The 26,451-nt window shown below is 44.2% G+C and overlaps 1 protein-coding gene across 5 annotated transcripts; it reads left to right on the top strand.

The window, feature by feature from the left end:
• TTF1 (transcription termination factor 1) lies at positions 1 to 26,130 on the top strand. Of its 5 annotated transcripts, none has more exons than XM_036856606.1 (11): positions 1 to 44; positions 3,567 to 4,591; positions 5,920 to 6,146; positions 7,484 to 7,669; positions 8,627 to 8,705; positions 12,014 to 12,144; positions 15,144 to 15,378; positions 17,884 to 17,973; positions 19,932 to 19,997; positions 24,570 to 24,655; positions 25,553 to 25,899. In XM_036856606.1, the coding sequence occupies exons 2-11, from the start codon at positions 3,585 to 3,587 to the stop codon at positions 25,732 to 25,734; spliced, it is 2,289 nt and encodes a 762-aa protein (XP_036712501.1). In that variant the 5' UTR covers positions 1 to 44; positions 3,567 to 3,584; the 3' UTR covers positions 25,735 to 25,899. The 5 variants fall into 5 exon arrangements, 4 of the variants coding, with proteins under 4 accessions (XP_036712501.1, XP_036712504.1, XP_036712502.1 ...); XM_036856607.1 differs by having other exon boundaries at positions 13 to 44; positions 25,768 to 26,130; XM_036856609.1 differs by lacking the exons at positions 24,570 to 24,655; positions 25,553 to 25,899 and adding an exon at positions 21,590 to 22,302 and having other exon boundaries at positions 12 to 44.
• The last annotated feature ends 321 nt before the right edge of the window (positions 26,131 to 26,451 follow it).

Genomic DNA, 26,451 nt, shown 5'->3' with positions numbered 1-26,451 from the left:
CCAGCACTTCCGGATGGGAAGGCAGGTGGCGACGCGCTCGGAAGGTAGGTGAAAGCGCTTTATAGTTGCTCCGGCTTTTTTCCCAGTTTGCGTGTCTTAAGCGAGCGGTGTGTGGCCGCTGTCTTCATCTCCCCGGAGGCCCGCCTTTGGCCCAGGTCCCCAGGGATGGGGGTGGCGCCTGTTTTCTCCGCAGCCGCTCCAAGCCCCTCCACTCGGGAACCTCTCGTTCGTTCCTCCCTCTCAGCCCCGGAACGCCCACCCCGGGGCAGAGCAGGGTCTCCAGGGCACCCCAAAGTGGGGAGGGGATCGGGACCAGGCTTGGGCACGTCCCTGCAGGGCGGGAAGTGGTATGTTCCGAATAAGTGTGAATAAATGTATATCCATATATATCGAACGCTGGGGAACCATTTGGGAACCAGACGGACGAGAAGATCCCAGCCCTTAGGAGGCCGGTTAGGTCCCAACGGAGCGAAGTGCAGTAGGGAAGCCGCTGGATTGTTGAGAAACATTGTAACGAGGAGGCGGGACCCAGAAGGGATTAGAGAAAGTGAGTTTCAAACTTAGACCAGTTATAGCGCAGAAAGGTAACGGAGGAAAGGCATTCCTGGGAAAATGAGATGCTTTTGTAAAGTCCCTGATAACGAGAAGGATCATGGTGTATTCTGGGAACGGAAAGAAGACAGGATGTCTGAAACCCAGGGAGAAATGAGAGGTGGAGAGGTAGGCATGGACTAGACTAGATCATGAAGGGCATGGTAGGTCTGTAAGGATTTGGGACTTTATCTTAAGAATAATGGAGGGACTTCCCTGGTGGCCCAGTGGTTAAGAATCCACCTGCCAGTGCAGGGGACACGAGTTCGAGCCCTGACCCGGGAAGATCCCACATGCCTCAGAGTAGCTAAGCCCGTGCACCACAACTACTGCAGCCTGCGCTCCTAGAGCCCGTGCTCTGCAACAAGAGAAGCCACGGCAATGAGAAGCCCGTGCACCACAACGAAGAGTAGCCCCCGCTTGCTGCAACTAGAGAAAGCCCACGCGCAGCAACGAAGACCCAATGCAGCCAAAAATAAATAAAATAAAATAAATAAATTTATAAAGAATAATGGAGAAGCCATAAAAAGGTTTTAGTGGGAAGTGACTATATATTTAAAATGTTGTGCTGAGTTCAAGAGACCAGAAGGAGAAGCATACAAGGTATTTACAAAAAAGAAAGAAAGAAACTAATGGAAGGTAAAAATATTAAAAGGAATTATCTGCTCTGTTCATTGTTATTGAGAGATCCTGAGGGAATTCCCTGGTGGTCCATTGGTTAGGACTCCGTGCTTCCACTGCAGGGGGCACGGGTTCGATCCCTGGTCGGGGAACTAAGATTCCGCCAAGCCACGCGGTGCAGCCAAAGAGAGAGAGAGAGAGATCCTGAAAGATGGACCAGGAAAGTAGCTCTTGAATTTAGTGGCTCGAAGGTCATAGCACTCTAACTGGAGCAGTCTCAGGGGGGAGTCTTGGAGGTGGAAGCTGCGAAGAGGTGGGTTAAGAAGGGGTTTGTGTGCATCTCTGGGTGATACCAGGGAGGAAGGCCTTAACCAAAGCTCTTGATGCCTCCGTTGGAGGTGAGATCCTGGGGCTGGTAGATTTGGCTTATAGGTATCGGTCCATATGTTTGTTGTTCCCCATCCTTCCAGCTAGACAATTCTTACAGCTTCTTGACTACCTAGAAGAAAGTAGGTACCTTCTGTAGAAAATGTGCCTAAGCATTCAGACTTGAAAGACCACTGACACAGAGAGGTCTCCAGGATCTGTTGTTAAGTGAAAATAGCAAAATGCAGATCAGAATATACAGATGCTACCTCCTCTGTGAGAAAGGAGGGGAAATAAGGACAGATTATTTTGCTGTTTGAACCCTGTAAACGTATTACCTTTAGTCGCAGAGAAATAAAATCTTAAAAATTGAAACCCAGAAGCAATACGGAGCAAGGAGAGTTGTAAGACGTGTTTGTAAAATTATATTTTTAACCATGTTTTTTGCGAAGTACATTTCTATTCCTGTACTTAAACTCCAGAATGCACATACTCTGTATAAGAATTGACATTGGAGCCTTATTAAACTTCATTCCGACTTACTGCAGAACTTGGACTTTTTGTTGGACACTAACAAGGCCCATTCAGCCTCTTTCTCAAAGAGGCGATCTTCTAGTTTGAGGTCAGTGGATACTTGATGTCCCCGCTCTGAACCACAGATGGGCTAAATGCTACAAAAGAGAAATAGTTTGCTATGAAAGTATATCATTTGGGGAATGGGCCAAGCTCAAGGGGTCAGGAAAGGTTTCTTTCTTTTCTCTCTCTCTCTCTTTTTTTTTGGTAAATACTTAAACAGTACGTTTACATCCTTCAGTTGCTTGTTTTAACGCTTGTGTTTTTTTAAAATACATTTATTTATTTATTTATTTATTTATTTATGGCTGTGTTGGGTCTTCGTTGCTGCACGCAGGCTTTCTCTAGTTGTGGCGAGCGGGGTCTACTCTTTGTTGTGGAGCACGGGCTCTAAAGCACAGGCCCAGTAGTTGTAGCGCACGGGCTTAGTTGCTCTGTGGCATGTGGGATCTTCCTGGACCAGGGCTCGAACCCGTGTCCCCTGCACTGGCAGGTGGATTCTTAACCACTGCGCCACCAGGGAAGTCCTTTATGCTTGTTTTTAGGTGAAAGCAGTCTGTATTCTTGTTCTGCCCCTTGCTTTTTAAAAAGTGAACTATTTCAGTTCACTTTAAAAGAGTAGACAAATAAGAGTAGACAAAAATATAACAAACACCCCTGTACTCATTACTCCAGTTAAGAAATAAAAGATTACAGAGATAAGAGAAACTGGCTCTCTACTTGTCCCTAATCCCTGAATTTACCGGTTATAATCCCCATGCTGTATTCATAGTTTTACTACGTATGTATCCATTCAGGAAAGATACATGAAACTTTTTTTGTGTTTTAAATGTAGTATACATGACATCATAATGTATATATTCTCTTAACATAATATACACGGCCTCATAACATTTATATTCTCTTAACGTAGTATGCATGATATCATGATGTTTATATTCTTTAAAAGTTTTCTGGAAGAAGCGATGTTCAAGCCAAGCTCTGAAGGATGAAAGGAGGCAGGGGTGGGGTAGGAGACAGCGGAGAGCGGCCCAGAGAGAGGGAGTCGTGATTTATAAGACCTCAAGCCAGGGAAAGGATTGAAGCATGTTTGGGGAACCAAATAAAAAAAAGGCACGTGTAACTGGAGCACAGAGTTTGAGAGGAGAGGTAGAAGATGAGGCCGTGGGGGAACACGGGCCCCATCATGGCAGAGCACCGTTCTCAATTAACTATTTTTTTTTTTCCATATCATAAAGGCAGTGGAACCAGACAAGTGAATTACAGTGAGCTTGCTACACGTTTAGAATAATAGAAAATTTATAATCATGACTCTAGGCTTGTCATTTGTCCTGCAGTTTCGTTTTTGTGTGATTTTTTTTTTCTCCTGAGGCTAATGTTTAAAATGCTCTGCAAAAATAAACCATGTGGTTCAGTTTCCCTATAGGAATAAAATGGAAGGAGAATCAAGCAGATTGGAAACCCACACTCCAGTTTTCGTCAAGAAAAAGACTAAGCATTCTGTACATAAGGAGAGACGTGGGAGGCATCCCCGTGAAAGTTTCAGAGACTCCCCCCTGGCAAATGAACAGGCTGACATATCTAAGGGTAAAAAAAAGAGAAAGGATGCCCAGCATCTTGTTTCTTCTCCTTTGGAAAAATCAGAAATTTGCGATGAGACTGAAAAGGCCACTTCTATACCCAAAAAGAAAAAAAAGAGAAGAAAAGGTGCTTTGGGAGTCAATGAGGAAACAGGTGTTGCGTGCGTCCTGGTGGATAAAGAAAACATTGAGAACACACCAAAGAATTTTAGAAAGGATGTCGATGTCATTTACGTTGATGTAAGCAAGGAGCAAAAGTCAACAAAAGGGCCTGAAGCAGATGAACCTCATTTAGTTACTGAGTCACGTGAAAATGAGTCAGAACTGCATGATAAAGTTCGGGAGAAAAAGCATAAAAAACATCGGAGGAAAGTTGCATCCTGTGTTGCTGTCCAGGAAAGTCTGGGTGCAAGCATCACCCTGCCCGGATCAGAACCCCAAGAGCAGAAACCCCAGCCTCCCATGGGCCAAGAAGGTGAAATTGCACAACTGCCAGTGTCTGCAGATCAAAGCAAGTCTAAGAAAAGAAAGAGGAAGCGTCCACATGACCAGGAGTTCGAGGCCTTGCCTGTGCCTGAGAGCGCTGAGAACATACACTCAGAGGGATCGCAAGTGATTGGTGAGGTCGACACTGCAGGGGGCAATCAGGAGTCCAGTGGCCTCAAGAAAAAGTCTAAGAAAAGGAAGAGAAGATCTGTTGATACTGCCGTGGCGCCTGGCGGTGATTTTTCAGTGCTCAGGACGAGCTCTGAGGACACGCTCTTTGATTCAGCGGAAGGTAATGGTACCTTGATTGAAGAAAGTGCAAAACCCAGGCCACAAGAGGAGAAACCCCAGGCCTGTTCGGAAGAGGTGCAGAGGTAACGTGCGGGTGTTGAGCCTTCTGATGATGTGCGTCTTGGGTGTGAAGTCTGCCCGTTACCTTTTTGTTCGGCACGGCCATAGTAAGTGGCAGAAATCATAAAGAGATAGACCATCAAATGTATAGGATGTCGTGCACATTTAACTGAGTAACTTGGCAGGTACCTTCCGTTCTTCATGTGTAAAATAAGGCAGTTAGATTCTGTTTTCACTAAGAACTATTCTAGCCCTGAAATTCTATGCACAAGTTTAGAAAGAATTTTAAGACCCCACAGTTACCTTGTCTGTACGTACAGAGATAGGAGAAAGGATCAGAGAACTTAGAATGTTACGGAACAAGAAAAAAACTTGAATTAATTAGGGTTCTCCTTAATAAAAGAAATTTAGATATCGTTACTTATATAATTATCATTTAAGTATACTGGCCGGTGAATAGATGCAGGAATTTTTTTAAAGCACTTTATTTCAGTTCCTGGGAGTCGGGACAGGTTTTCTCCCCATTTCTACTCTGTGACTTTCTTACATTTGCTAGATTGTCCTGGCTTAAAGTAGTTTCACGTAGAAGTTAAATGGCAGAGGGCCCAACTCACATCATCCTCTGTGCCATCTCATTGGGGACATTTTTAGATCACTGATAACGAGGCAGGAATGTTCTCGGCCTGTGGTTCTTAACTTGTATGGGGCTGTGGACCTGTGAAAGCTGTTGACCCTTTGCTCAGACAAATGCATACAGTTTTGTTTTTGTTTTGTTTCAGTTTCCTGTCTGGGTGATTAGCTGATGCAGTTGACTAAGAGCAGCTTTGGACATCTGGCAGAAAGTTTGTGGGAATGAATTAGTGATAGATACATAGAAAACTATGTTTTCTTTATACTGCGGAGGGGAAAATATGTGGCTGTTGTTAACTGCAAGGAAGCAATTGTAACGATGTAAACCCTGAATATTGACTTAACTAATTAGTAACCATTATTATAAAACATAACTCATGGAGGTGGGGGAGGTGTCTTGAGTATCCATGGGCATAGAAGAGGGCTGAGCTTATTAGGAAGTCAATATCTGAAACAATAAAGTTGAGAAATAGTAACATAAGAAGCAATGCCTGGTGGAAATAGGGCTTAGGGCAACATGTTTACCTTCCAGGCAGCCTCTGAGGTGTATCCAAGTTAGTAAAGCTACATTAAAGAGTTCAGACATCACAGACTGAATCAACTCCAAGATCCCAGCTTTAATGCTGTTGTAGTCAAAGGGAGAGTCACTGTAAGAAAAGAATCTGAAAGCCATTAGGGCACGTGACCTGTCAATGTTAATCAATCCAGTTTTTCTCCTTAGATTAGGACCTACAAATGAAGAAGAAAGCAATTTGGAGTCGGCTAAAGATCCTGAAACCAAATATTTATCTGAAGATTCGAGAGATTCAGATAATTCAGACGTGGATTTGGGTTCCGCTGTGAGGCAGCTCCAGGAGTTCATCCCTGATATCAAGGAGAGGGCTGCCACTACAATTAAGCGAATGTATCGGGATGACTTGGGACGCTTTAAAGAATTTAAAGCCCAGGGTAAGCTTGTGGAACTTGAATATTTGTTGAACTTTTCTATATGCGTAAATAACCCTGACTTTCTTTTGTGAGCGATTCAGATTTATAGATTCACAAAAAGCATCCCTTGGCTACTTTCAGCTTTATCTCCTTCCAGAATCGTTATCTGCACTGTAAAATTACCAAAATGAAGTGCACTAGTTTTCCTCTTCTTTGCCCAACTTCTGGTAGGGGAGGCGAGGAAAAACGGGGCTAACGGATCCAGGTGATCCACAGACTGGAAGATCAAGCCTGGAAGAAGAGGGGGAGGAGCTTAAGTGGTTGAGGCACTGGGAGGGGGGCACAAGTGAAATCAAATTAAAACACGCATATCAACATCATCAGCTTTGATGAGGTGTAATTTCAAGGATATTAATTTGAGGGTGAGCTGGTTGTAGTGGGCCTGGCTTCAGGCAACACCCAGCTTGGTCTCCTTCTTGATTTCACTGTGTTACAAGAACCTCCCAGAAAGCTTACTGGATTTCAGAATGAACTACAAATGTAAGGCTGTGTACTGCAAGTGAGCAGTACTTACTGATGAGTATCTGCTGTATAAGGCCCAGTGCCACTGGTCATTGAAAAAAGTAAAAAGAGGGGCCTTAGCCTTATGGAATTAATCATGTTGATAAGATTAGTTTTTTAAAAAAATAGACAAATTGATCAAGAAAAACACAATTTATAGAGCAATATCTATAGAAGGACCCCATTTTATTTCTTTATTCTATGTTGAAATTTTTATGAGTATGTATTTTATAAAAGATTTTTAAAATAAGTCTAAGATGAGGAAAATGTACTGTGTAATGCAGTCAATAATAATGAGACTTGAGTGCTTTGAGTTACGACGAGGAATAGAACGTAAGTTGCAGTGACATTGTCCCCACCCCCCCCCCCAATATATATACATAGAGAATATACAGGTTCATGTTTGTGCCAACCAGCTCCCAGCACTGCCTTGGGGGGAGGAGGAGCAGAGGAGAGTGAAGGGGGGGCCTTCTTTTAAACTTTTATTTCAATACTGTTTGAATTTTTAGTAAATATCTATTACTGTTAATTTATTTTTTAAATAACTGTGTAAAAAGGAATTGATGACACAAGAAAGGTCACATTGGAGTGGGATGACCAGGGAAGACTTTGGGAGGACACTGTGGCTTAGGCCGAACTCTGCAGGAGAGCGAATGTCAAGGGCACAAGCAGGGGCTGCTCCCCGACAGGTGGGGAGGAGCTGACAGGTGCTGTTGTAATTGCTAAAGACCAAACGTTGGTTCGCTCTCATTCATTGTTGACAGTTGTGTACCTTTTTCTCCTGCCCCAAATCCTAGGTGTCGCTATTAAATTTGGCAAGTTTTCTGTGAAGGAAAATAAGCAGTTAGAGAAAAACGTGCAAGAATTTCTGTCTCTGACAGGAATCGAGAATGCAGACAAGCTGCTGTATACAGACAGATACCCAGAGGAGAAATCTCTAATCACCGACTTAAAAAGAAAATACTCGTTTAGATTGCACATTGGTAAGTTTATAACTGTGGCCGCCTTGACCACCCATAGCCTTCCAGCCTTACGCAGATAACCGTGGTGAGTATTGAGCACAGCGTCTGGCCCGTCCAGTACACGCAGTGCATGTTAGCTGCTGCTACGTTAATAGTATTTTTATTGCCAGCCTATACGTTCAGGGATTTGGAATGTGTTCATGTCTCCCAAGAATAGTGCTTTAACAGATTTTCTAACAAATTAGATGATCAGCTTCCAGCTTTCCTACTTGGTAACAATTACGGTTTTGGTTTCTCTTCATGTCCTCTATTGTGTATTTTTTGCATATACTGCACAAAAGTACTCTGGTATACACCAGAGTCTCTGAGGTTTTTTAAGTAGAGCCATATTTGTGCTTTGAGCTGGAACCCTCCTCTTGGAGGTAGCCTGGGGAAGTTAGAAGGTCATGAAGCAATGTAGGTTTGGACTGGAAAATAAAATCTCTCTTGAATTTAAAGAGGATAATTTCTTAGGTGGAATGCACACAGGAAAACAGAACAATGAGCCCCTGCTGGGGGATCCTTTCATCTTTAGAGTGGCAAAGCAGGAAAAAGCTTATTCATTTGGAAAGGTTTTTTGTTTATCTTATGGAGAACTGCTGGCATGTGTCCTCCACCTCTGCGCCCCTTCCTCCTAATTCAGATTATGTTAAAATCCCTTTGCCTAATAAGGGTCTTTTCCATGAACTTAGTAGACCAGAAGCTAGAGCCTCTACATACTAAGCATCTAGTTTTCAGAGATCGCCAAGGAAACTGGGGATTTTGTATATCTGCTCCCCAAGACGGCTTTCTGCGGGACATAGGAAACCGCGACCTCCACCTGGGGTCTAGGATAGCACGTGTTGTAAAAAGGGGCCCTTCTGGGTTTCTTTCATAATTGCGACCGCATTTCATGCCACGCTCTGGTTGTCCCTCTGACCACCTCTCTTCCGACTTTAGGTAAGGGCATTGCCCGGCCCTGGAAACTCGTATACTATCGAGCAAAGAAGATGTTTGATGTCAACAATTACAAAGGCAGGTAAGAAAAAACTTGAGCAGAGCATTTCTCTCGTCTTTGCTGATACTGTAAATCAAAACGTACACAACAAAATCGTGAAGAGTTTCGTGTGTGAAACCAGATGTGTCGTCAGGTGTATGTCTCCAAAGACCCTTTCGGTTTCCACCTCTTGAATAAATCTTTTGTCATCTTCCCATTTCTAAATCCCTGGCTTTTACTTTATGCTTTCATTTTAGCATTCCCCAGGCACTGCCTCTTACCGTTACCCATGCAGTTTTCTCAGCAGTCTCCCAAGTTGTAAGCTCCTTGTGAACCCAGACATTCCTTCTCAGTGTGATGTGTGCCCTTCAGCACTGAGCCCAGTGCTTTGGGCTTTCAGTAAATATTTGAAGGTGGGAGTGAGCACTTGTGTGAGGTCATTTAAGTGTGATTCGGTAGCATCAATGCAGAGCTTCATGTGGCAGTAGCCATTCTCTCCTCCCTTTTTTCCTAAATAAAATACCCAATTATGGTCTGTTTCCAACATTCCAAATAAAACAAATGTAGACCGAGCGTCAATGGTGGGTAAGCACTCTGCTTAAGGACAAAAGGATGAGGGAGAAAGCATCAGCTCCTACCCTTGAGGGCCCAGACAGCCACCTAGGGCTCAACTACTGATCTCACTTCCAGGAGGCAGATGGAGTGAATCTGGCAGGGCCAGTTGGGTCCTACTTAGCACCGTGATTTTAAATCAGGACATAGGTACTATCAGAACTTAACATTGATATGACCTTGGCTTCTTTTTAAAACTTTTTACCAAAAGAAAATAAACCTGAAGTAGAGGAAAGGTGCCTCCACACAGACTGAAACCTGCCCTCCCTTTTTCCCAAGCCCCCGCTGTGTAGTTTAAGGAAATTCACTAAAGGTGACATTTTAAATGGGACCAAAAAGGTGCTTTTGGTAAATGAATGAGGTAACATGTTTTTCTACCTGTTACATCACTGTGGGAAATGACATTTTTTGAATAATGAAAGTCTGTCATTCTGATAATAAAGTTCATTCATTGCTACCATATTATTTGTGTTGTGATGACCACTTACTCTTAAAGTATTTTTCCAACTTAAGGAACTCTTAAGTGAAAAAACCATAGAAAGTCAAAAATCAAAGAATTGTAAGGCTCCAAGGGGCCATGGAGGTCAGTACACCTGATTCCTCATTTTTGTACACTCTGTTTTTCTCTCATGTCCTCTTTTTTGTTGCTTCAAGGGTACCTTTAAGTCTTGTTTTAAATCTCAGGAAGACCCTGCTTGCCTTGTAAAGGAAACTGCTAAAAAGCTTGATTCTTAATGGTGAAGGATTTCGCGTCTCTATTCACCATGCTCTGCATTTTAGGTACATTTCTGAGAATGCTAGGATCTTACTGTCCCACGGTAGTTGTGGATCACCCTCATTAGAAATGGTTAGTATTTTACTAGGGCTGCTTTTCTGTTGCATTAGTAATAACATAAACTACCACTTCTGGCCCCTCTTCCTCCCCCCAAAAAGGAATTATAAAATGTCATAAAGATGGCTTTTTCTTCCCTTAAACATTTAAGACGTTTAATCTCAAAATCCACATATATTACAGTGCACTTTAGTTCTTTTCTTTTAATATATTTGCTTTTATGTGGGATTCCTACATCTTTACTTCCTTAAACTGTGACAGATTTGTGCTAAGGCATCTGTCACATCTTTTTTTCTTAATGACAGCTGTCCTTTTTTTTTTTGGCTGCGTTGGGTCTTCGTTGTTACGCACGGGCTCTCTCTAGTTGCGGCGAGCAGGGGCTACTCTTCATTGCAGTGTGTGGGCTTCTCATTGCAGTGGCTTCTCTTGTTGCGGGGCACGGGCTTTAGGCGCACGGGCTTCAGTAGTTGTGGCTCGCAGGCTCAGTAGTTGTGGCACACAGGCTTAGTTGCTCCGCGGCATGTGGGATTTTCCCAGACTAGGGATCGAACCCGTGTCCCCTGCATTGGCAGGCGGATTATTAACCACCGCGCCACCAGGGAAGTCCATGTCACATCTTTATTGAGCATCTGTTGTCTGTCAAGCGTTACGGGTACCAAAATGTAGAAAACTGACAGGGTCCCTGCCCTCCGAGGACTTCCCCTCCAGAGCTGTGCTGTCCATCCTTGCGACCACCAGCCTCACGTGGCCATGGAGCACTTGAACTATGGTTAGTCCAAGCTGAGATGTGCTGAAGAGTGAAGTATACAGTGGACTTAGAAGGCTTGTTGTGGAGAAGAGAATGTAAAGTATCTCATTCATACTTTTCAGTTCTGATTACATGTTGAAATGGCTGCATTTTAAATATATTGAGTTAAATAAAATATGTTATTAATTCATTAAAACTAAATAAAATTAGGGACTTCCTTGGTGGTCCAGTGGTTAAGACTCCGTTCTTCCACTGCAGGGGGTGTGGGTTCAATCCTTGGTTTGGGAACTAAGATCCTACATGCCGCATGCTGCCGCCAAAAAAGAAAAACCAAAAACATGGAAGGCAGAGTGGAATGGTGGAAAGTGGTCCTTGGTGATTTGATTGAGCTCCTGGATTAAGCTAACCCTAGGGCCCACCTGTATCTGGACTTTTCAATTGCGTGAGCCAATAAATTATCTTAAAAAAAACTAAATAAAATTAATTTTCACATGACCACTAGAAAATTCTAAATGACATCTGTGGCTCATATTTCCATTGGCCAGTGGTGGCCTAGACGAAGAGTCAGATAAACCAGGGAAGCCACGAGTGTACAGTTGCCAGTGGTGACGGGGGCAGTGAGAGAGCAGCAGAGTGTCCTGTGGGAGAGGACAGCAGGGCACCTCCAGCCCAGGTGGTCAGGAAAGCCCTCTCTGAAGATGCACCATTTAAGCTGCTTCTGAAGAGCTTGCAGGAGCTTTCCAGTGGTGGAGGGAGGCCATTCCCACCACAGGTCCGGAGGCTCCAAGGTGAGAAAGGCCGATAAGGCCAATGGGGCTGAACTTAGGGAGCGCCGAGCTTTGCAGGCAGTCAAAAGTTTGGGTTTTATTGTGTGAAGCCTTTATGGGTTTGGCTGGGGAATAGCATGATCGGATTATTTGCCCTGGGCTCTGTGTAAGTGAGCCAGGGACTGCGGTGACTGACTTACAGGATGCTCATGGTTGAGATGCCGAGACAGGAAGTATCTGGGCGCAGGTCCTTGGTAGGACTGCGCTGAGCTGGTTTCCTGACAGCCCGCCCTATACGGCTTCTCCCAGCGTCGCAGCATGCTGCAGTGAGAATAGTGGTTTTAAGCTTGTGGTTAATGCTCAGCTGTGATCTGTTTTCCCTTCCTCTAAGGTATAGCAAAGGAGATACCGAGAAGCTAAAGATATACCAGTCCCTCCATGGAAACGACTGGAAAAAGATTGGTGAGATGGTGTCTCGAAGTAGCCTCTCTGTGGCCCTGAAGTTCTCCCAGATCAGCAGTCGTAAGTCGTGGTCTCTAGAGCCCACTTGGGTGAACGAATCAGCCCAGAACGGCCCAGGGCCCAGGCATCTCTGCAGGCCTATCTTCTGAGAGAGTCATCACTTTTTCAGCCATTCTCTTACTGATTCATTTATTTCTTCATGCATATTGATGCAACCTTTATTCACCAGACTGATTTCTGCCACACCTTATTTCAGTAGCTTTCAGTGTGACTCTAACTGCCAGGTAAACTGAAACCCACTCAGCCGGTGGGCAGGAGAGCCTGGGCCACCAAGGTCCCTTCCCCAAGGTGGCCAGGGAAACCATCACAGGGAGGGCCTGTTAGTCAGGGACGTTTCCCAAAACCAGTGTCCGTCATCTCTTGTCTCTTCTCCTCTTTCATAAAAAGCTCCCTTGGTTATATTCTTCACATTAAAAAGTCCCCAGTTGCTTTCAGAAGACAGTCCTTAGTGGGTGTTAGCTTCAGCCCAGAGGCTCATGTGCTCCGGCCCTGCAGGCAGAGCCGTGCAGCGGGTCCCAGGCAGGTGTCTGCATGTCCGCACATGGTAAACTCTGAGGTGGTGGAGACCACGCCTTTTGTGCCACCAACTCCGGCCACCGGTGCCATGTGAAGACTCAGCGCAGCCAATTCTGCCAGTTTCCAAGAAGTAAAGCAAACATCTGGATTTGCATGTGTGTGTGAAATCAAGATCTTTTTTTCTTGGGACTCTCATTTTTTAAATAAATAAATCTATTTGTTTATTTATTTATGGCTGCGTTGGGTCTTCGTTGCTGCGTGCGGGCTTTCTCTAGTTGCGGTGAGCAAGGGCTACTCTTCATTGCGGTGCACAGGCTTCTCAATGCGGTGGCTTCTCTTGTTGCGGAGCACGGGCTCTAGGTGTGCAGGCTTCAGTAGTTGTGGCTCACGGACTCTAGAGCACAGGCTCAGTAGATGTGGCTCATGGGCTTAGTTGCTCAGCGGCATGTGGGATCTTCCCGGACCAGGGATCGAACCCGTGTCCCCTGCATTGACAGGCGGATTCTTAACCACTGCACCACTAGGGAAACCCCTCTTGGGATTCTTTTGATTTTTAAATATTCATCCAAATTGTTACTGGGGAAATAGTAACAATAACATTCTGTAGGTCAAATCAAAGATATTTGTAGCCTGCCAGTTTGCGGCCCCTTCCTTAGCATGACTGTGAGCATCTAGACAAGAAGAGTGAATCTTAGAAGCTTTTGACGCCCTGCACCAAGGACTAGCTTTAGGAATTCACGGGTGCCAGGACTTCCCTGGTGGTTCAGTGGTTAAGAATCCACGCTTCCACTTCAGGGGACGCGAGTTCGATCCCTGGTCGGGGAACTAGGATCCCACATGCCGCAGAGCAACTAAGCCCATGCTCCACAACTAGAGAGAAACCTGCGCGCCACAACGAAGGTCCTACGTGCTGCAGCTAAGGCCAAACACAGCCAAATAAATTTTTAAAAATTAAAAAAAAAAATAGAAAGTTTCATGAGAGCAAAATATTAAAAAAAAAAAGAAGAAAAAAAGAAATTCACAGGTGCCTTCTTCATCAAGTACTGTGGTGGCATCACTGCAGCTGTTAATGTCACTCCAGAAACTCTTGGGGAGAGTTATGTATATAACATGAAAGTCGTTTGGTTATTCTCTTCCCCCTAAATGTTTGGAAGCCTCACCATTTCCTGCAGGAGGTATTACTCTTAGAAACAGGAAGAACAGCTTTTTCGAAGTTAAAAAAAAGATTGCTTTAAGAAAGGTTTTTTTTTTTGCAGTTGGTTTTGTGTGTGTGTGTGTGTGTATGTGTGTGATTGGTTCTTAAAAAGAATCTATGGCCACTTTCGTGGTTTCATTTTGATTTGCATGTAACTGATAGTTTGTTTTGTTTTGTTTTTTTTGTTTTGTTTGGCTGCGTTGGGTCTTCATTGCTGTGCGCGGGCTTTCTCTAGTTGTGGCAAGCGGGGGCTACTCTCTCTTGCGGTGTACGGGCTTCTCATTGCAGTGGCTTCTCTTGTTGCAGAGCACGGGCTCTAGGCACGCAGGCTTCAGTAGTTGTGGCATACGGGCTCAGTAGTTCTGACATGCGGGCTCTAGAGCACAGGCTTAATAGTTGTGGCGCATGGGCTTAGTTGCTCCACGGCATGTGGGACCTTCCTAGACCAGGGCTCGAACCCGTGTCCCCTGCATTGGCAGGCGGATTCTTAACCACTGCACCACCAGGGAAGTCCATAACTGATAGTTTTATGTTTGTGTAATTGAGATGTTGCCCATTGTCTTCTGAAAAGTGTCTGATTTATCTTTTTGTTTTTAAAGACTTTATTTTGGGACTTCCCTGGTGGTCCAGTGGTAAAGAATCCTCCTTCTGATGCAGGGGACACTGGTCGGGGAACTAAGATCCCACATACCGCGGGGCAGCTAAGCCCGCGCTCCACACCTGCTGAGCTCACGCGCCCTGTAGCTCATGTGCCGCAAACTACAGGGGCCATGCACCACAACTAGAGAGAGAAAACTCACACGCCACAACTAGAGAGAAGCCCATGCACCACAACAAAGAGCCCGCGCTGCAACAAAAGATCCCACATGCCTCAACAAAGATCCCATGTGCCGCAACTAAGACCCAACGCAGCCAAAAAAATAAAGAAAATAAATAAATTAAAAAAAAAAAAGACTATTTTTCTAGAGCAGTTTTGGGTTCACAGTTAACATGAAAGGAAGGTACAAAGACTTCCTACTTAGCCCCTGCACTACACATGCACAGCACACCCCCATTCTCAACACCCCCCAGCAGAGTGGTCCATTTGTTACAATCCATGAAGCTACCTTGACACATCTTAACCCCCCAGAGTCCACAGTCCACATTAGGGTTCACTCTTGGTGTTGTACCTTCTGTGGGTTTGCAGAGATATCCAATGACAGATATCCATCATTATCATTTTGCTGTTAATATTGTGTTTGAAAGCAAATAGATTAGCAACTTCAAGACCATCCTTTTATGTCAACAGAAAGAAATCATGGTGCTTGGAGCAAGACGGAGACCCAGAAACTAATCAAAGCTGTTGAAGAAGTGATTCTAAAGAAAATGTCTCCCCAGGAGCTAAACGAGATGGATTCTAAACTCCAAGAGAATCCTGAAGGCCGCCTGTCAATTGTTAGGGAAAAACTCTACAAAGGCATATCCTGGGTAGAAGTGGAGGCTAAAGTGGAAACCAGGAATTGGATGCAGTGTAAAAGTAAGTGGTAAGTTTGAGGCTTCTTACATAAATTTCAACAAGATGCATTCCCTGGCCCTCCCTCAGCAACTTCCGGAGAGGGGTGGACTGCTGAGGTTACTAAGAATATCTGTAACTGCCACGTGGAAAGCCTTAGAGTAGGTCAAGAATGATCCTCTCTAATCCGCTACTCCGACCACTTCAATATTAATGGGTGATTTAAGTTAGCATTTAACCAGCCCTAATTCATTGTGTGGCTTCTTCACAAAGAACTTGAACCTTTTTATTCTATTTATTTATTTATTTAATTGAAGTATAGTTGATTTCCAATGTTGTGTTAGTTTCTGGTGTACTAAAGTGATTCAGTTATGCATATATATTATGTTTTTATTCTTTTCCAATATAATTTATTACAAGATATTGAATACAGTTTCCTGTGCTGTGCAGTAGGACCTTGTTGTTCATCTATTTTATATATAGTAGTTTGTATCTGCTAATCTGCAATTTCAAATTTATTCCTGCCCCCTTTCCCCTTTGGTAACCATAAGTTTGTTTTCTGTCTCTGTGAGTCTGTTTCTGTTTTGTAAACAGAACTTGAATCTTCTTAATATTGAATATTGACTTCTGGTTTCTTCACTCTGTCCCTTTCTTCATAAAACAAGGTTGTTACCTATTTATAGCATGAAAAAAAATACAAAATTAACGTCTGAACATTTAGGAGGGAAATCACAAGCGTAGTGATCAGTAATGGCTCCACCTTTTTACTTTAGCTTTCGAATTCAGCGGTTCATCTGTCTTCATCCAAAGCAGGGCAGTCATACTCTTCATCCTAGATCATCTTTAGGCACATCCATCACGAAGAAGTAGTTTCAGTCCAGATCTTGCTGCACGTTCTTTGCCTGATGTAGCTTTTCCCAGCCCTGGAGGGTTTCCGAGCTAACTTTCAGCTGCAACATGACAGCTTGAAGCAGTGGTTCTACAGCCCATGACCCAGGCCTCCTGCATAAAGGGGGCTCCATCATCTTGACCATTAAAGAAGAATGAAATCCAGAGTGGGCGTGTTGTACGTTAAAAGCAAACGCCTAGATTACACTGTGTATTGTTTATATACCTTACAGTTCTGCTCTAGAGTATTTATTTTACTAGAAGACTACCCTCAGGAAATAAGCTCCAAAGGACAGATAATGTTTGGTGCGGGGGGGAAGTGTGTAATATGGAGGAACCAGAGCCCTTTCTACCCCTATATCTTAGACTTAAAAAAAGAAGGAGTGGGGCCTTCCCTGGTGGCGCAGTGGTTAAGAATCTACCTGCCAATGCAGGGGACACGGGTTCAAAGCCCTGGTCTGGGAAAATCCCCCATGCCGCGGAGCAACTAAGCCCGTGCACCACAACTACTGAGCCTGCGCTCTAGAGCCCGTGAGCCACAACTACTGAGCCTGCGTGCCACAGCTACTGAAGCGCGCGTGCCTAGAGCCCGTGCTCTGCAACAAGAGAGGCCACTGCAATGAGAAGCCCGTGCACCGCAACGAAGAGTAGCCCCCGCTCGCCACAACTAAAGAAAGCCCGTGTGCAGCAACGAAGACCCAACACAGCCAAAAATAATTAATTAATTAATTAATTAATTAATTTTTTAAAAAGGAGTGGGTTATAAAGCCTCAGTTGGAAGATGATATGTCAGTGTCTTAACAGGGAAATGATGAAGCGGAGCCGTGCTTCAGAATCAGCATAATTAAATAACATGCAAGGGTTCTTTTTTAATTTGAAGAAAAAAGTAGGAAACTTGACCACTGAACATAGATTTACTTCATGAAACATTGAAATGGCATCAATGGGTACATTTCAAACCAGTGAAGGTGGGCGGCTATTAGTAAAAACAGTGTCAGTTTCTGTGTGAGTGCGTCATGCACCTCCCTTCTCAAGAAAGTAAATGTCACAGCTCATGATCTGTCCATCAGATTGTGACAAATGTCACTCTTCAAGAGAAGCACTTTTTAAATATTTTTAATTGGGCTGCTGCTCTCATTAGGAGCTTCAGGGAACCCTTTCCCTCAGCCATGAACTTTGGACCTTCGAGGAATCATTGAATCATTGATCACTTTACTAAATCTGTGTAATTTGGTGTTTCAGCACTTGTAATGGTAATAAGAGCAATGTCTCTCTGTTTTATAAGCAAGCAAAAATAAATTGAGTTTACACAGCGCCCTTTAGCACCTGCAAGCAGGCTTATTCTTCCCCCGCCGCCGCCTTTTTTTTAACTGTTTATTATGGAAATTGTGTAACACACACCAACTTAGAACTCCTTGTATCCATCATTCATTTTCAATAACCATCAACTTTCTATCTCTTTATTTACCCTTTCCCATTTAAAAAAAAAAAAAAGGTATATTCTTGATGGTGGTAAATGTTAGCAGTGATGAGTTGCGAAAGTTATGAAGTGGTTCTGAATAAGGACAATTTAAATGAGGCAAACAAAGGACATTTTAATGGAAACTTTACCCCTGAAAATAAACTGTTTTTCTTTCTTTCAATGTAGGATGGAAATTCTAACCAAGAGGATGACAAATGGTCGGGACGTATACCGGGGAGTTAATGCCCTACAGGCCAAGATCAACCTCATTGAAAGGTACAGAAATAGAAAGTGACGATATTTTACATGTTTTTCTCTCTAGCCAAAGAGTAGTTGTTAAACAGCAGAATCTGCAGTAAGATTACCACGGTTCATATTCCTGTTCCAGCACTTTCTACGTGCATGACCTTGGACGTGTTTCCTACCTTTCTAGGTCTTGGTTTGTTCATCTTAAATGAGGATGATGATAATAGTACCTGCCTCTTAGTGTTATTGGGAGAAGAAATGAAATAAGGCCTGTAAAACGTAGCATGCCCTCAATCAACATAGCTGTTTTAGTCTTTAAGGCTTTCACATAGACATCGCTTACTTGTGTCCATTGGAAAATGGAGGTAAATACTTCAGGCCGAGCCCTGCTGCTCTCTAGCAGGCGTTAGTTGGTGTCACTGCTGCTTGGTCTTTCGTTTTGTCTTTGAGCTCCTGGTCCGTGCAGGGTCCTCCCTCCCCTGATGGACAGGGAGACATGGACCTGTTTTACAAAGTCTACGAGTCTACTGGACCTGGGCTTGTGTCCAGTGCGGAACAGCAGAGAGCACAAGAAACCTTTGGCTTCTGGCCGCGCTGTCCGGCTGCATCGTTCTTGCGCTCTATCAGGAAGCCTGCTTCTCCTTCACTGGCGGGCTTCCTCGTTCTCCACGCTGGCCCGGCTGCGGTTGCCTTCCCCTTTCTCCTCTACCAGAGAGACAGCAGAGACCAGCAGGGCCGAGGAGGGCATCTCACGTCAGGCAGGCCTGGGTTCCAATGTGGGTACCGCCTATGAGTCATGAAACCTTGAACCAATGACTCGAGCTCTCAGCCCTGATTCCTGGCCTGTGGAGAGGACATAATCCCCCAGCTTCATCAGGTGGTGTTGAGGGTAAATGGATTAGTGGGTATCAAGGTCTTAACCCAGTGTCTGTCACATAGTAAGTGCTGAGTACACATGTGTACTGCTCTTGTGTGTCTACATTGAATGGTGAAGTTGTGTTTTTGTTTGGTTGGTTGGTTTTTTTTTTGTTTTTTGTTTTAAACAAGACTGTGTGGTTTTAATTTATTTATTTTATTTTATTTTTATTTTTTTATTTTTATTTTTGGCTGTGTTGGGTCTTCGTTTCTGTGTGAGGGCTCTCTCTAGTTGCGGCAAGCGGGGGCCACTCTTCATCGCGGTGCGCGAGCCTCTCACTATCGTGGCCTCTCTTGTTGCGGAGCACAGGCTCCAGACGCGCAGGCTCAGTAGTTGTGGCTCATGGGCTTAGTTGCTCCGCGGCATGTGAGATCTTCCCAGACCAGGGCTCGAACCCATGTCCCCTGCATTGGCAGGCAGATTCAACCACTGCGCCACCAGGGAAGCCCAGTTGGTTGGTTTTTAATACTTTATTTATTTATTTGGTTGCGCCATGTCTTAGTTGCAGCAGGCGGGCTCCTTAGTTGTGGCATGCAGACTCCTAGTTGCAGCATACATGTGGGATCTAGTTCCCTGACCAGGGATCGAACCCAGGCCCCCTGCATTGGGAGTGTGGAGTCTTAACCACTGTGCCACCAGGGAAGTCCCTGTGTTGTTTTTTTTTTTTAACTGAAGTATAGTTGATTTACAATGTTGTGTTTAACCTTTGCTGTACAGCAAAGTGACTCAGTTATACATATATATATTCTTTTTCATATTTCATTCTTTTCTATTATGGTTTATCACAGCATATTGAATATAGTTCCTTGTGAAGTTGTGTTTTTTACTAGGCTTGGTGGGAGATGCAAAGGGCTCAGGAGGAAGAACGGTGATTTTTTGGTCTGTAGCTCACCCCATGACCTTGGGCTGACCTTGGGTTAGCATGCCAGTGACACTGGGCCTGTGTAACAAGGGAGCTGGAACAGGGCTGAACACGCTGAGGCCTCCCAGCTCTTAATATTCTGCGAGTCCATGAAGATGTCCATCATGTTGATTTTTGGCTTGAAAACTTAATTTCTATTTTTTCTCATAGGTTGTATGAAACAAACGTGGAAGATGTTAATGAAATAGACTGGGAAGATCTTGCTAGCACCATAGGGTAAGGCCATTTGTTTAATATTAATATCAAGCTAATGAAAAAATCAGAGAGGAGTTCTAATAAATGACTGCCTCTCAGATTTGAAGAACAGGACTGAAATTCCTGCTGCCTATGGAACTCATCTATAAATTGTATTTGTGTACGTATGTATTGGGAACCCCCTGTCTAAGTACCGGACCAGGTAAATCAGACCAACCCTCCCTCCGCTCCAACCACTACCTCCACCCCAAGACACCTGAGAAGAGTGAATGAAATGCGTGCAGAGGCTCTTAAAAGCTTCAAGGAGCACGCCGGCTATGACTGGGACGAAGAACCCACGGTCCCTTTGCCCCTAATTAGCCTTTTACCGTTTGCCACGTTGACTTTATCATGCCTCCCTCCCTCCCTCTCCCGCTCCCTTCTACAAGGGAATGGGATTCTTTCCCTTAACCGTTTCAGTGTTAGTGGTGGACGACACGTCCTCAGCAAGGCTGTTATTCTGCATCAGCACAGTGATCCTACTGAGGGCACCTGACACTGATGAACTGCTATTGTCTAAAACACAGTCCCCATGCAAATTTCACCCATCGTCCCAGTCATGTCCTTTATAGCACTTTCCCCCTGATTTAAGATCCAGTCCAGGATCTGTCTCCTTAGTGTCTTCTAATCCACAGAGTTCTTCTGCCTTTGTCTTTGTTTCTTTTTTTTTTTTTTTTTAATGATTGGAGTATAGTTGATTTACAATGTTTCAGGTGTACAGCAAAATGATTCCATTATAGATTCGTTTCTGTTATAGATTTTTTAAAATTTATTTATTATCTTATTTATTTATTTTTGGCTGCATTGGGTCTTCATGGCTGCGTGTGGGCTTTCTCTAGTTGGGGCGAGCGGGGGCTACTCTTCGTTGTGGCGCGCTGGCTTCTCATTGTGGTGGCTTCTCTTGTTGCAGAGCACGGGCTTTGGGCGCGTGGGCTCAGTAGTTGTGGCTCGCGGGCTCTAGAGCACAGGCTCAGTAGTTGTGGTGCACGGGCTTAGTTGCTCTGTGGCACGTGGGATCTTTCCAGACCAGGGCTTGAACCCGTGTCCCCTGCAGTGGCAGGCGGATTCTTAGCCACTGCGCCACCAGGGAAGTCCCTCCATTATAGGTTATTACAAGATATTGAATATAGTCCCCTGTGCTATACACTAGGTCCTTGTTGTTTATCTATTCTATATACAGTAGTGTGTATCTGTTAATGCCTTTGTCTTCTATGACATTGGAATTGTGGGAAAATACAGGCTAGTCATTCTGGAGAACTTGCCTCAGTTGGGGAGTTTGTCGGATGCTTCCTCACCATTAGATTCGGGTTTTGTATTTTACGTGGGAATCAGTCACGGGGGAGGCTGTGTCTCTGTCACCAGGTCACATCCCATCATGAGGCATGTGGTTCTGATTCTGATCCCCTGGCTCTGGCGGCCTCTGCCACACTGCCCCACTGTAGAAAAGTAAGTTTTTCTCTTGGTGAAAAGAAATGGCCACGGGGAGATATTTTGAGACCACATCAAGCTCCTGTTCCTCTTCGGGTTTCCCTCAGTGGTTTTGGTGTGCTGTTCATTTGCATTTCTCATCCGAGGAGTGAGATTTCATCAGCTGTCGCTGTCTGCCTTCACCGCTACGGTCCTTGCGTTTTCAACCAGTTCCTGCCACTGGAGGAGAGGCCACCACTCTGAAGACCTGAATTCACTGCTGGCCAAGCGAGGGAGAGCTGGCTGGCAAAGCACAGTCCCTCTAAGCAAAGCGAATTGTTGAGCATCGCGGGGCTCAGGGGTTGGTGGGCTTTGGGAGGTGGGGATGTTGAGGGACTGTCTGGCCTTTAGTTTGGGAAGGGTGCTGAGGGGAACAGGGCTGCCGCGGCCTGGCTGCCTTTCAGAAACGTGGCTGCTGGCGTGAGGTTGTCACTGATCCATTAGGAAGGGTGTGAACTGGTTCTGCTGGTTGGTTATTTACACCTCCGGATTATGGACAGAGAACAATCTGTCCTTTTTTTTTTTTTTTTTTAACTTGGAGAATTGGAATCTTTTCGTGGCAGGCCCTGTTGGGAGTCACAGACACATGCCCGTGGTTCCAAACCCTTTCCTCTTCTAGCTCGTCTCAGGGGTGGGGCACCAGCTCTTGGGTTTGTGGGTCCCTGAGAGGGGAGGGTGTTAGGGGCTTTGAAGGAAGGGTATCCTGCTGTGTACCCCACCAGCTCCCATGCTAAGAAGTATTCATGTCGACAGGTCCCTCCCTTTGTAATATCCAACCGCTTTTGAAAAATCTGACTTTTCCAATAAATGTGTATCTTGTGACATTGCCTCAGATCACATTTCTTAAATTAAAATGGGTTTTTAATGATTTTAAGTAGAATTATATACTTAAATATTGATTGTTCTGGTTAAGGTTTAGAAATCTCAAAGCTGTAAAACAGACATCATGGCATCCAGTCAAATACCATTAGAAATAGTACATCCTCAAAGTTTTAATAATGAATTAAAACAGTGAAAATAATTAAATTAAAAGTTCGGTCTCTTCAGGTTCTTTAAGCCTCCCTTGTGAATTATTTAGGCAGGATTTTAAAGAAAGCATCTCCACCTAATGAGATGTAACACCTACTATCTGGACATGTTTGAAAATGTCCAGATCAGTTATTGTTACTTCTTGAAGCCTGAACTTTGATCTGCAGAACAACCTGGGCGCAGGGCGCTGTGGGAAGAGGGAAGGCATAGATGCCCTAGAACTTGGGCTTTGCAGTCAGATGGACCGGGCGTCAAGTCCTGGGACTCTGCTCATAATTTAGCCAGCCTTGGGCAGGTCATTCCCTCACTTGCCTCTGCGTCGCGGTTTCCTCATCTGCGAAGTGGTTTAACAGGACGGTGATGAGGACGACAGTAAGGAGACAGTGCGTGGCACACGGTGCACATGCAGCAGGCAGCTGCTGCCATGAAGACGTAGAAAGAGCCCGACCGTCTTGTACTTCCGCATACGTAGCAGATCCAATTATTCCCACTAATCGTATAACAACTAGATTAATTAATTACTGAAACAGATGTGCCATGCTTTTATGGCTTAGGAAGTGAGTGCCCAGGAAGTGAAGTTAGTGATTTTCACTTTAAAAAAATATTTAAGATGTGGTTGTTTCCGTCCTACTTATTGTAAATGGAAAATGGATTTGACTCTCCAGAATATCGTAAGCATCCACTTTATTTAGCTTTGTAAAGTAAAAAATCCAGACCCCTGCCTTTGCACTGTGACAAATATATAGTTATCCTAAATGTAGTGGTTAAGAGTGTAGGATTTGTGAAATGTTGCCATTGGCAGCAACATGGATGGACCTAGAGATGATCATACTAAGTGAAGTAAGCCACACGGAGAAAGACAAATATCATATGATATCAATTATATGTGGAATCTTAAAAAACTGATACAAATGAACTTATTTACAAAACACAAATAGACTCACAGACATAGAGAACAGACTTATGGTTACCAAAGGGTTAGCGGGAGGGAGGTAGGGGGATAAATTAGGAGTCTTGGATTAACATATACACACTACTGTATATAAAATACATAAACAATATGGACCTACTGTATAGCACAGGGAACTATACTCAATATCTTGTAATAATCTATAATGGAAAAAAATCTGAAAAAATAATATATATATATATGTATAACTGAATCTTTCTGCTGTACCCTTGAAACTAACACGTTATAAATTAACTATACTTCCATTTAAAAAAAAAAAAACTGATATCGGGCTTCCCTGGTGGCACAGTGGTTGGGAATCTGCCTGCCGGTGCAGGGCACACGGGTTCGAGCCCTGGTCTGGGAAGATCCCACATGCCGCTGAGCGGCTGGGCCCGTGAGCCACAACTACTGAGCCTGCGCGTCTGGAGCCCGTGCTCCGCAACAGGAGAGGCCGCGATAGTGAGAGGCCCGCGCACCGCAATGAAGAGTGGCCCCCGCTCGCCGCAACTAGAGAAAGCCCTCGCACAGAAACGAAGACCCAACACAGCTAAAAATAATAAATAAGTAAATAAATAAATTAAAAAAAAAAAAAACTGATATCAAAAGAAAAAAGAAAAAAGTAGAATTTGGAGTGGACCCAATTGAAGTCCCAGCCCTTCCCCCCTTATTCACTGTAAGATCTTGGCCATCTCGGTTTCCCCATCTCCAAAATGAGGGATAAGCGTAGGAGCCCCCTCGCAGAGTGGTGGTGAGGGTTATTTGTTGTTCTGCGGAGAGCCCTCAGGGTGGGGCTGAAGACAATGTTAGCATCAGCCCCTGTGAGCTAGTGTTACACCTTGTCTTCCCAACTGCTAGTTTAGATTATTCTAGTTTAGACAGAATCCGTCTTGTTGGACTGCTGTTTTTCTTCCTTTTGTGTGTGTGTGTTTAGCCAGATGAACAGTAGCTTTTCATATGTGTCTTATTTTTCACATGTATAGACATGAGGATTAAGAAAGCTACTTAGATCTGTAGACCACCCCTCAATCAATGCACTTAGTACACAGGACTGAAATGATTAATTTTTAAACTGCCACTAACTTTTTGACACCTTTTCCTTTCTAAAGGGATGTTCCTCCATCTTATGTCCAAACTAAATTTTATAAGCTGAAAGCTACCTGTGTTCCCTTTTGGCAGAAGAAGACTTTTCCAGGTCAGTATTTTCGATATCTGAATAGTTAAAAACGCAGCATATGGGGACACACGCTGGTAGTGTGACCTTGGGTAGTGACTTCTGGGAACCTCAGATTCTTCAAATGGAAAACGGTGAAAATTGGCAAATTATAACCCCTACCTGACAGGACTTTCAAAAGTACTAAATGAGATAATGAGCTTGAAAAGGGTGGTCACCAGGCCGCCGGGCGTTTAGCAAGCACTGGGTGAGTAGCTGCGAGTGCTTCTGGATTGCACAGCACACGTGCTCACATGCACACGCTCACACCACATGCCTGCACACACACTGATCCACAAAAAACTGGACATACAGTTTCTTCTCTGCAGCCATTTGTAGGTGGTTTACATATGTAATTCCCAAACCCGGACTATCACAGTCGGGTGGGGAACTTGGGAAAAAGATACATACCTGGGTCTCATCCCAGACCCAGTCGATCCTAGTCTCTAGTCTGGGTGCAGAGGCTAGATTTTTCTCTAACAAGCTCACAAGTGAGTCGCCAGTGGCCTGCCCAGCATCATTGTTTGGGAACCGCTGGTTCGGGTAACACCCCGCCCTGCAGTGTGTGACAAAATGCTCCTTGCGTTCAGCAGACACCACTTCCTGGGTTTGAATCCTGGCTTCGCCCTCCTGACTCTATGACTTTGGATGAGTTTTATAATGTCTTTATGCCTCATTTGAAAAACGGGTGAACAATAGTGCCTACCTCATAGGATTTTTGAGAGGATTGAATGAGTGACTATGAATAAAGCAGTTAGAGCCAGGTCTTGCACACAGTAATGCCAGTAGCAATGCGTTGTCGTCGTCCGCGCCCTCCGTCCTTTGACCTTGGGAAGAGGCTTTGTCAGATCATCTCAAGATTCAATTTCTTTTCTTTAGAGATTATAGACTACCTTTATGAGACTAGTCTACCGTTGCTTAAAGAAAAATTAGAGAAGAAGATGGAGAAAAAAGGGACTGAGATCCAGACCCCGGCCACCCCCAAGCCAGTCTTCCTGTTTCGAGACATCTTTTATTGTGACGATGACAGTGAGGGAGAAGACGGAGATGAAAAATGTTAAGCGGCTGATGCTCTCTCTTGTCCATTTTTCTAGGTCTGGTTGTGTTTATATACGTGTCAATAAAGCTATTTTCACTATTGATTTTACTGAAGAAGGTGCAACAGCCAAAGGAAGGGTATGAAAATAATAACATATTGTGGAACATTAAAAATTGACTCACATTTCATATTCAAGTTTGTCTGAATGTGAAAAGAAAGACGAGTGCATGAGTAGATTTAATATTTTCTGTGCTATTATATTGAAAATAATTACAACTAATGGTTTTCATACAACAACAGGATCCCAAGTCCCTCTAATGGCAGCAGAGGTTAGTCATGTCCAATGAACTGTTTTTTGTTTTTTTTTTGGCTGCGCCACATGGTTTATGGGATCTTAGTTCCCCACCAGGGATTGAACCCAGGCCCTCAGCAGTGAAAGCACAGAGTCCTAACCCCTGGACCGCTAGGGAATTCCCCCAGTGAACATTTTCATGATGTGGCTTCAACTATACGTGCATTCAGCAAAAAAGAGAACGTTAACAATTTTAATAATGCATGCCGTTTTGCTTTCTGTTTTTCAGTTGTTTAGATGTATATGTTAGCGTGTGTGCGTATTAGGTAAGTGGTACAGGGAAGTTTGTGTTCCCGCAAACTGGTTTCGGTTCCCATGTGCCTGTCATGGTGTGCCTATCTCATCTTCCTGAGTGTGATTCTAGTGTTTAAAGATAGGTATTTTTCA

Source organism: Balaenoptera musculus, chromosome 6 (assembly GCF_009873245.2).
Source record: "Balaenoptera musculus isolate JJ_BM4_2016_0621 chromosome 6, mBalMus1.pri.v3, whole genome shotgun sequence".
Taxonomy (NCBI): Eukaryota; Metazoa; Chordata; class Mammalia; order Artiodactyla; family Balaenopteridae; genus Balaenoptera; species Balaenoptera musculus.
This window is presented reverse-complemented; position numbering and strand designations above follow the sequence as displayed.

Excerpts from the sequence above, each read along its gene's own strand:
- TTF1 (XM_036856606.1), top strand. The coding sequence starts at position 3,585 with ATGGAAGGAGAATCAAGCAGATTGGAAACCCACACTCCAGTTTTCGTC. Across the intron at positions 6,147-7,483 it reads TAAAGAATTTAAAGCCCAGG|GTGTCGCTATTAAATTTGGC; the intron begins GTAAGCTTGTGG and ends CCCAAATCCTAG. Across the intron at positions 24,656-25,552 it reads GCAGAAGAAGACTTTTCCAG|AGATTATAGACTACCTTTAT; the intron begins GTCAGTATTTTC and ends TCTTTTCTTTAG.